An 11,404-nucleotide genomic window follows, 5' to 3' on the forward strand; every position below is an offset into this window, starting at 1 on the left:
GAACCCTTAAGGAAAAATGGCAGGGCAAAGTCCTTACTTATCATTAGTCACCTTGAACGTAAATGGTCTCAACTCCAGTTAAAAAAAACAGACTGGCTGAATGGATTAAAAAACAAAACCAATATATTTTCTGCCTACAAGAAACACATCTCACAAACAAAGATGCATGCAGAGTGAAAGTGAAAGAATGGAAAAAATATATTCCATGCTAAGAGAAACTAAAAAAGAGCTGGTATAGCCATTCTAATATCAGACAAATAAGCTTTTACACAAAGTTGTTAAAAGAGACAAAGGAGTGCACTATATAATGACTAAGGGGTCAATTCAACAGGAAGATGTAACTATTATAAACACAGATGCACATAATTACAGGGCACATGGCTATTTAAAAGAAATGTTAATGGATCTAAAGGGAGACATAGACTTCCATGCAATAGTAATGGGGGACTTCAATTCCCCACTTTCAGCAATGGACAGATCAACCAGACAGAAAATCAGCAAGGAAACAACACAGTTAATGGACACAACAAACCAAATGGACCTAACAAATAACTATAGAATTTTCCATGTTATGGCTGAATACACTTTCTTCTAATCAGTGCATGAAACTTTATCTAGGATAGACCACATGCTAGGCCATAAAGCAAGTCTCAGCAAATTCAAAAAACTCAAAATCATACCATGCAATTTCTCATATCACAATGGAATGAAGCTGGAAATCAGCACTCCAGAATCTCTAGAACATATGCAAACACATGGAAACTGAACAACATGCTCCTGAATGGACAGTAGGACATTGAAGAAATCAAAAGAGAAATCAAAAAATTTCTAGAGACAAATGAAGATGACAATACAACATATCAAAACTTATGGGGTATAGGCCAGCGCCATGGCTCAACAGGCTAATCCTCCACCTACCGGCACCGGCACACAGGGTTCTAGTCCTGGTTGGGGCACCAGATTCTGTCCTGGTTGCCCCTCTTCCAGGCCAGCTCTCTGCTATGGCCCGGGAGTGCAGTGGAGGATGGCTCAAGTGTTTGGGCCCTGCACCCCATGGGAGACCAGGATAAGTACCTGGCTCCTCCCTTCGGATCAGCACAGTGCACCAGCCACAGCGCGCCGGCCGCGGCGGCCATTGGAGGGTGAACCAACGGCAAAAGGAAGACCTTTCTCTCTGTCTGTCTCTCTCTCTCACTATCCACTCTGCCTGTCTAAACAAACAAACAAACAAACAAACTTATGGAATATAGCAAAAGCAATGTTAAGATGAAAGTTTATAGCAATTGATGCCTACATGAAGAAATTGGAAAGGCACCAAATAAATGAGCCATCAATGCATCTCAAGGACCTAAATAAACAACAATAAACCAAACCCAAAACTAGTAGGAGAAAAGAAATAATTAAAATTAAAGAAGAAATTAACAAAACTGAAACAAAAAATACAAAAGATGAGCAAAACAAAGAGCCGAATTTTTATAAAAAGTAAACATAATTGACACACCATTGGCCCAACTAACAAAAAAAAGGAGGGAGAAGACCCAAATCAATAAAATTAGACATGAAAAAAGGAAATGTACCAACAGACAGGACAGAAGTAAAAAGAATGATAAATTACTACAAAGAGCTGTATGCCTACAAACTAGAAAACATGGAAGAAATAGATTCCTGGACACATACAACCTACCTCAATGGAGTCATGAAGACACAGAAAACATAAACAGATCCATAAGCAAGACAGACAGTGATTCAGTAATAAAGGCCCTTCCAAGAAAAAAAAGCCCAGGAATGGATGGGTTCACTGCTGAATTTTACCAGACATTTAAAGAACTAACTCCAATTCTTCGCAAGCTATTCAAAACAACTGAAAGGGAAGGAATCCTCCCAAATTTTTTCTTTGAAGCCAGCAATCACCTTAAACCCTAAACCTGAAAAAGATACAACAGAGAAAGACAACTAGAGACCAATTTCCTTGATGAACATGGACTCAAAAATTCTCAACAAAATTCTAGCCAATCAAATCCAACAACAAATCAGAACTATCAGCCAGACCAACTGGGATTCATTCCTGGTATGCAGGGATGGTTCAAAATTCCCAAATCAATCAATGTGATTTATCACATTAACAAACTGCTGAACAAAACCCACATGATTATCTCAATAGATGCAGAGAAAGCATTTGATAAAATACAACACCCTTTCATGATGAAAACTCTAAGCAAATAGGGTATAGAAGGAACATTCCTCAACACATTCAAGGTAATATATGACAAACTCACAGCCAGCATTCTACTGAAAGGGGAAAAGTTGGAAGCATTCCCACTGAGATCCAGAACCAGACAAGGATGCCCACTCTCACCATTGCTATCAATGCAGAACTGGAAGTTTTAGCTAGAGCCGTTAGGCAAGAAAAAGAAATCAAAAGGATACAAATTGGAAGGAGGAAGTCACACTATCCCTATCTTCAGATGACATGATTCTACAATATAGGGGAACCAGAAGACTCCACTAAGAGACTATCAGAACTCAACAAAGAGTTTGGTAAAGTAGCAGGATATAAAATTAACACACAAAAATCAATAGCCTTTGTATACACAGACAATGGCACAGCTGAGAAAGAACTTCTAAGATCAATCAAATTCACAATAGCTACAAAAATAAAATACCTTGAAATAAATTTAACCAAGGATGTCAAAGATCTCTACAATAATTATAAAACATTAAAACAGAAACAGAAGAAGACACAAAAAAATGGAAAAAATCTCCCATGTTCATGGGTTGGAAGAATCAATGTCATCAAAATCTCTGTGCTTACAAAAGCAATTTACAGATTCTTTGCAATACCAATCAAAATATCAACAACATTCTTCTCAGATCTAGAAAAAATGATGCTGAAATTCATATGGAAATACAGGAGATCCTGAATAGCTAAAGTAATCTTATACAACAAAAACAAGGCTAGAGGCATCACAATACCAGATTTCAAAACATACTACAGGGCAGTTATAATCAAGACAGCCTGGAACTGGTACAAAAACAGGTGGATAGATGAATGAAACAGAATAGAAATGCCAGAAATCACTCCAAGCATCTACAACCAAGTTATATTGACCAAAGAGCTAAAACCAATCCCTGGAGCAAAGACAGTCTCTTTAACAAATGGTGCTGGGAAAACTGGATTTCCACATGCAGAAGTATGAAGCAAGACCCTTACCTTACACCTTACACAAAAATCCACCCAAAATGGATTAAAGATCTAAATTTGCAACCCTACACAATCAAATTATGAGAGAACCTTGGGGAAACTCTGCATGACATTGGCATAGGCAAAGCATTCTTGGAAAAGACCTCAGAGACACAGGCAATCAAAACAAAAATTGACAAATGGCATCACATAAAATTGAGAAGCTTCTGTATTCCAAAAAAGCACTCAGGGAAGTGAATAGCCAACTGACAGATAGGGAGAAATTATTTGCAAACTATACAACCGACAAAGGATTAATAACAAGAATACATAAAGAGATCAAGAAAATCCACAACAACAAAACAACCCAGTGCAGACATGGGCAAAGGACTTATACAGACATTTTTCAAAAGAGGGAATCCAAATGGCCAACAGACACATGAAAAATTGTTCAGGATCACCAGCCATCAGGGAAATGCAAAGTAAAACCACAATGAGGTTTCACCTCACCCCGGTTAGAATGGCTTACATACAGAAATCAACTAACAACAGATGCTGGTGAGGATGTGGGGAAAAGGGCATACTAATCCACTGTTGGTGGGAATGCAAACTGGCAAAGCCACTATGGAAGACAATTTGGAGATTCCTCAGAAACCTGCATATATCCCTACCATGTGACCCAGCCATCCCACTCCTGGGAATTTACCCACAGGCAATGAAATCAGCCTATGAAAGAGTTATCTGTACTGTCATGCTTACTGCAGCTCAATTCACAATAGCTAAGACATGGAATCAACCCAAACGCCTGTCTACTGAAAAGTAGATAAAGAAATTATGCATGTACACAATGGAATACTACACAGTGGCAAAAAAAAAAAGAAATCCAGTCATTTGCAACAAAATGGAAGAATCTGAAAAACATCATACTTAGTTAAATAAGCCAGTCCCAAAGGGACAAATTCCACATGTTCTCCCTGATCTGTGAAAACTAGCAGAGCACATAAAAGGCAATCTGTAGAAGTGAAATTGACACTTTTGAGAACAATGACTTTGAATGGCCCTTGTCTTGACTGTTGAGGAGTGTTTTTTTTTCCCTTACTATTTTCTGAACTCTTTACTTAACATACAGTTAATTATATGTGTATGAAGTTAACTGTAGATAGATCTTGGTAAAAATAAGAGTGGGAATATGAGAAGGAGGAGGAAGATGTGTGAGAGTGCAGGTGGGAAGAATCACCATGCTCCTAAAGTTGTAATCATAAACAGTATGAAGTTTGTAACTATAAAGCTGTATAGTTCTGTATACATGCCTATGGACTTATTTCTAAGGGTACAGTTTAAAACCTTGCCATGGCACCCCAAATCCCCTTAAGCTGGGTGGTAAAAATAGCATTTTAAGTGTTAAAGTGATCATATGGAAGGTTTAAGCATTAAAGTGATCATATAGATAGGATTAAGTGTTAAAGTGATCATATAAATAGGATTATGTGCCTGGTAATAATAATAGAATTAAAAAGGAGTGCTTCCAACATAGGAAGCAGTCCATATAACAGACTTACAGAATAACAAATGCCCTAAAAGCACTCTGACCTCAGAATCAGCCCTTAAGGCATTCTAATCTGGTTGAAAAGCCCATGAGAGCACTTTAGTCGTGGAAAGCCAAGACACTGTGGCAAAAAATAAGGATTATTCAGAGTTTGAGTTCTGTTATCTCTATCTTTTTGTAAAAGATTTATTTAATTGAAAGGCAGAGCTGGAGGAGGAGGGGGGGGGCAGGCAGGCAGAGACAGCTGTTCCATCTGCTGGTTTACTCCCCAAAGGGCCACAGTGGCCAGAGCTGAGCCAATCTGAAGCCAGGAGCCAGGGACTTCCTCAGTGCCTTCTCTGTGGCTGCCAGGGCCCAAGTACCTAAACTATTCTCTGCTGCTTTCCCAGGTGCATTAGCAGGGAGCTGAATCGCAAGTGGAGCAGCTGAACTCGAACCAGTTCCCACATGTGACGCTGGCACTTCATGAAGGCACTGGCTCTACCTGGTATGCCACAGCACTGGCACCAGTTATCTGTACTTTTTTAATGTGTGTTCCAACTTTAAACAGTTTGCTTTTCTAATATGAAAAATGAACAAAGCTGTACATAGTCATTTTGTCACCCAATCTTGCCCTTAAAATTTTGTTAAAATTTTCTATTTCTATTTAAAATTTATGCCATTTACATTTTCTTTAGTTATCTGAATTTTTTCCCAAAGAAACCTTTTGTTTAAGGAACACAAACTTCATGCATTTCACAAGTACAACTTTAGGAATATAGTGATTCTTCCCATCATACCTGCCTTCCCATCCACACTCTCACCCTTCCTCCTCCTCCTCCCATTCCCAGTCCCATTCTCCACTAAGATCCATTTTCAATTAACTTTATACACTGAAGATCAACTCTATACTAAGTAAAGAGTTCAACAATTTGATAATTTTAGTACTATCTTGTGGCAAAGAAGTATATTGATTCTGCAATGCCTTTGGTTTCTTTTCAGTTTCTTGCCCTTTCTACTTAAATGTAAATTATCTTGAATGTTTCCACTGAAAATTGGCATATTCAGTTCCTCTAATCTTATGTCATGTTGATGCATACAGGTATCTGGAATGATACATACACAGAGTAATTAATTTGTTTAGTGGTGGGATTTAATTCCCCTTTTATAGACTAGCATGATGAATATGTAGTATCATTTTTACAAAATCAGCCACTATTCTCTTAAAAAATAATAAAGAACTTTCTATAATTTAATTCACATTTCTTTCTTTCTACTTTTGGCTGTAGCTTACTGTCAGTATCTTGTCAAAAGAGAAGCCTGCTCCTGAATCTAAGATTTGTTCTATTTTTTCTTTGTATTTCTCAAAGGAAGCATGCTATAACTTTTTTAAAACTTCAACAAATATTTCCTGAGCCCTTATGACTCATCCAACACCATGCTAAATCTTCTCTACCCATCCTTTGATTTAATACTCACAATCCTGAGGGAAGGACTTTCCCATTTTACAGGTAATATGAAATGACTTGCTTAAAGAGGTCATGTAGTTATTTTCTAACAATGAGAAGACTCAAAAGCCTAGTTCATACTATAAAGTTCAAGCTCTCAGCCATTAGTTTTAAACTACGACAGGACAGTTGAAGACCATATTCTATTACTAACAGAGTAATACTGGGAAGTGACAAGTTATCATCTTCAGTTTTTTCATCTTCAAAATAGGAAGGTTATTATCCTATCTCATTACATCATTAGAAATGATAAATAAAGCTGTTGGTCCTCCAGTTGGCACACAGAAAGCATTCTAACTGGTGATAAGTTACAAACTCTTGCACTACTAAGAACATCAAGAAGAGTTAAGATATCCCAAAGGTAACAAAAAATGTATAAATACCAGAGAAATTCAAGTCATGTATCACTAAATTTTACTGGAAAGTGTTTTTATGTGTCCTTGAGTCTGTTCACAAGTCATTTCAATATTCAAGTATTATAACATACAAATATAAGGGCTTGAAAATTTCTAAAAGTTTAGTAAAATATGATATAATGTTAAATAAATTTGGGGCCAACCAGAATAGACTAAGTTTCTAAGCATAAAGGGTACTAGTTAGCTCCATTAAACTTAAATAAGTAGCCCTTTTTTTGGAGGAGAAAAATCACCATTTGAAAACATCATCTTTAAGGTACTTCCATCCAAAATTTCTACACTGTTTTCCTCTGGAAATTAGTTTAACTACTGACTCTACTTTCAAGCCCTTAATTTCTTCAAACAAAGATGTCCAAGGCTTCTCTAGTCTCCAACATGTTTTATCTTACAAGGTGCCCCAGAAAATGGGTTACAATACTCAGCACTGACCTAAGTAAGTTATGTGGGTGAGTTAAGTTTACCTGTTTATAGTTGAATAATTTACTGAAATAAATCTGATGTTTGAAAGCAGCAATCTCTGTAATTTAAAAAGCCATTTTATAAACCATGATTTTCAATTCTGAATAGCTAATCTGCTCCATTATAGCAGTCAAGATTTATATAATCCTTTATTTCAACTCTAAATTTTAGCATAATGACATTTATGAGTATCAGCAGTAATATGCTATATTATACTGGATATGCTATATTGCATTAACAAATTTTAAAATGAGCTTCAATGATCACCAAATACATTAGTAACATCTAAGAGCAAAGGCTGCCCTTGAAATTTCTAACAAGAATCTGCACCAAAAGGCACACTTGCACATGCATACCTCAAGTCATTGCTTGCTTCACCTTCTTCTGGAAGTTCCACAGGCTGGCAGTCTACTGACTGCCGTTCTTCAGCAACACTGGGCTCCTGGCTTATCTTGGGGACCTCTGAAGTAAATGAGAAATCTCCTTCACTGGAGACTCCAAAGAGGTCTGGGTCATCTTGAATTACATCAATCAAGAGGACATCATCTTCATACGCTTTAAGAATATCTGGAAACCCGACTTTAATTTCTGAAAATCTCTTAGTCATTTTTCTACCACTAACTTCAGAAGACACTGGTTCAAATACTTCTTGTTCATTACAGCAGAAGGAAGGACTTTCCTCTAAACACTTAGGATTGCAAGAAAAAGTAGTATTTTCAATTGCAAAAGAAACAACTTTTTTCTTAGCAACAATATTGCCTGGTTCAGAGATGTGATGAGATGGCTTATCACTGCCTTGTTTTGTAAAGCTTGGAGAAATACCACAGGACTTCCTGCTGTAGAGTGAGTCAGAACTAGCTAGCATTGGAGTTATATTACTTTGTAGACTCAAAGATGAAGGAGGTACTGAAGTTGCTGTGGAGACATTTTCTTTACTCCTATTCTGTCTTCCCTCTGCTCCAGATACATTGTCAAGAAGTTCTAAGGGACTGTATGTTTCTCTCTCTGATGACTTGGCATTTACTTCTCGTTTTTTTTCTGTCTTATTCTTAAGTAAAGGAATTTTAAAATTTGTTAGCCGTCCTGTGTTCAATATTTTAACCAAGTCTGGAACCACAAGTGCTTGCTTTGCAATGCAGGCTTTTCGATGAACAGTTTTGCCTATTAAGTTATTTGCTTCCTGGCCATCCTGGGAAGCCGCTGTCAAATTAGGTTTCATTAAATTCCCTCTGTCTTTTTTTTTACTTCCTGTTGAGCTTTGAGTCACAGTTAATGGAGTATCTTCAGTAATATTAGTAACTACCTCTGAAATTTTGCTGTGCTCCTCTGACTTTGTCTTTTTAACATCATTGACCACAGATTCTTCTATAGCCAAAGTAGGTCCTACCATAGAAACTAAAGACAAACCATTTAAATTAGAATCCAGTTTTTCTTTACTTGAAGAGTCAATGCTTTTTTCTGTTAAGGAACTCCGTAACAACAATTTGGAGTCAGCCAAGTGAGTTTGGTTTGTTTGGTCATTAAGCAAATCATCCTGACTAAAACTTTCCCGAGACCCAGGAAGAGAGCAATCTGATTGCAGCAAGGAAGTCTTTTTCCAACATCTGGCAGATATTCTAGCACATGAATAGTAAGGCCAAATTCTTCTGCCAGTCATTGGTATTGTTCTGTGACAACTGAACTTTGATTCCTCAGCTTCATTTCTCAAGTCTTCTCGCGCAGATTTCTTTTCAGTATGATGACAATCACTAGGTGATTTCACTATGGAGTTTGCCAATGATTGTTTGTCAATCAAACTCTTTTCTCCCTCGATTTTACATCCTACGGACTCTGAAGCGTTCTTTGTTTCTTCTTTCAAAAGAGATTCAAGGGTTTTCTGAAACACAGCATTTACATGATGTCTAGGAATTTCTGTTTCTAGTGTTTCTGGGAGACTTAATAAATGATCCACTGGAGAGAGTGTTTTATGGTTTACTTTTCTTAATTCAACTTTAGGCCTTCTTGAATCCTCTAGGCTCTCTGCTTCTCTACCCTTGGTACCCACTTGGTTTTCTTGCAACACCAACTCAGAGCTTGTAGACACAGCAGAGAAATTCATCTCAAGAACCTTTTCTTCTTTTTCAGACAATTTCATCTTTTTCCTGGTTTTTCTCCCAACATTACTCTCCTCTAATGAATATTTATTTTTTTCACTTTGGAGGTAGGAAAGTAAGCCATTATTTTTACTTTGGTATAAATCACTCCTTTCAAGCCATAATTTATTTTCTCCCATTAAATTTTCTTCAGTTTTTAAGAGCTCAGGAATACTATTTGTGTCACTCTTCTCTGCAAGACTTCTAAGGTTTTCTTTCTTTAACTTTGCGGAATTTTCTGCTACATGCACACATCCATCATCAAGTTTACATGCAAAGTTGTTTTCATCATTACAACCCTTGGGATGGAGGAAACAATTGGAATCATGTAATTTAAAAATGGCATTCTTTTCTACTCCAGGTGATAAACAATTACAAAAGTATTTTGGTGTATTCTTGTACAGTTCATCTTGAAATGCAACCTTAATATTTTGTATAACCTTATTTTCAGTTACTTGGAGAGGCTAAGTTTCTAACCTTTTAAACTTTTTTATTCCTATTCTTCTTTTAATACTTTCTACCAAACCTTCCTTACCCAAAGATTGCAAGAAAGCCCTATTTTGAAATTCACTGCACTCCACTACTTAGAAAGATGATGAACTGGTTAATGATTCCTTTCTTACCAGGTCAATCCCTGGCTGTAGATCATCATTTGATGCTTCAGTAACTTTTCTTTTTTCCTTGGCTGATCAAAACAACAAAACATATCATAAAACATTATACACTAATGGAAAAAAGCAGTATTATTATTATTGTTTTAATCATGAAGCCATCTATTTCCATTCCCCCTGACAGCTGTATGGAAATACACATTCAAAAAAAGAAAAGAAAATACCTACTCTCTGTTATGGAGCTACATATAAAGCGGAATAAATTCTAAGGCAGCCGAAGAACCCTTAGCATCATCCTTCTATGGTAGCAAATATGGACCATACTAGTGGGAATTCCTCCTACAGCAATCCCGATCAAGGGTTCCCATGAGAACACACACCTAAGAAAACCCTCTTCTCTCCTCCCCCTTTTCCTGGTCAACCAGGTGCATCATTTAAGACCACACGGATTCCAGTTACAGACGGGTGGTACAGCACAGATGGCACAGTCTGGGTGCAAAAGCTTGATGGGCGCAACCGCTCAAGGCTTTCTTACTCTTTCTTCCCCACGGCAAGGCAAGCGCCGCCGCCTTCGCTGCAGCTCTGTCTGTCCGGGCCCAGGGGTCTGCAGGGCCCAGCTGGTCCCCCGACCCCTCCACTCGCCGCCTCGCGGCTGTCCCAGCCCGGGACACCTCACCCGACGTGTCACTTTCTACTTCTCTCCCAGACGCCCGGGCCACCATCCTCCTCTTCGGCCTGTTCTCCTCGCGCCTCCGGGCCTCAGGGCCGCCGCCGCCGCCCGCCTCCTGGGGCCCTGCTGCCTGCCGCCGGCTCCGCTTCCTCAGGCCTCGCCCGTCGTCGCCTTCCCGCCCAGGGGCCGTGGCGGGGCCCGGGGACGTCGGCCACCGCATCCGCCCTGGGCCTGCGCTCGCAGCAGCTCCCAAGCCCGCAGAAGGCAGCTCCCGCCGCCGTCAGACGCCCGCCGCCCCGGCCAGCGCCCGCGCCGTCCACCCCTCAGCGCCGCCGGAAGCGGAAGTGGGGCGCCCGCGCGCGGCAGGCCGGGAAGGCGCTGCGAGGCCTAACGGGCGTGAGGGCCGCGGGTCCTCGTGGCTCCCGAAGGCGTTTCGTGGGCGCGGGGCTGTAGTGAGGCTGTGCACGCGCCTCGGCTTGGACCTTCCGTCTCGCGGCCGCCCCCAAACACCCGTGTCCGCCCATGGCTTCCGTCCCGACGTCTTGTGGTGCGCTCAGCCAGATCAGCAGCATGGCGGACTCGGAGGCGCAGACCTTAGCTGGTTATCCCTCGCGTGCTTGTGCCACCACCATGCAGGCGGTGCTTTGAGCCTGAAACCTAGGGGCCATGGGACAGTCTTCTCCCGGCCTCAGCTCTCATCCACAGCCGTTAGGTCTGCCCGCTCCTGCTTTCCTGTTTCTTGGTTCCTCTTGGCCATGACTCCGGCCCTGGCCCTCCTGTGTCTGTGACTGACCCAGCCCAAATGTTCTCTGGGCTGCCGTCTTTGAGCGGTTTCAGTCAAGCTGCCACCTGCTGCAAAGTCATGCCCCTCACCTGATAAAGGCTTCTTGGCATCCCCCAGC

General features: G+C 40.1%; 1 protein-coding gene across 1 annotated transcript in view; it reads right to left on the minus strand.

Moving 5' to 3' along the window:
* Positions 1-10,722, minus strand: part of TOPAZ1 (testis and ovary specific TOPAZ 1) — a 76,322-nt gene extending 65,600 nt beyond the window's left edge. Inside the window, 2 exon segments of the mRNA XM_062200101.1 lie at positions 7,446-9,906; positions 10,509-10,722. Coding sequence (XP_062056085.1) covers positions 7,446-9,906; positions 10,509-10,722 — 2,675 coding nt within the window.
* Positions 10,723-11,404: the final 682 nt, after the last annotated feature.

This window comes from Lepus europaeus, chromosome 9, assembly GCF_033115175.1.
Source record: "Lepus europaeus isolate LE1 chromosome 9, mLepTim1.pri, whole genome shotgun sequence".
NCBI classification, from domain to species: Eukaryota; Metazoa; Chordata; class Mammalia; order Lagomorpha; family Leporidae; genus Lepus; species Lepus europaeus.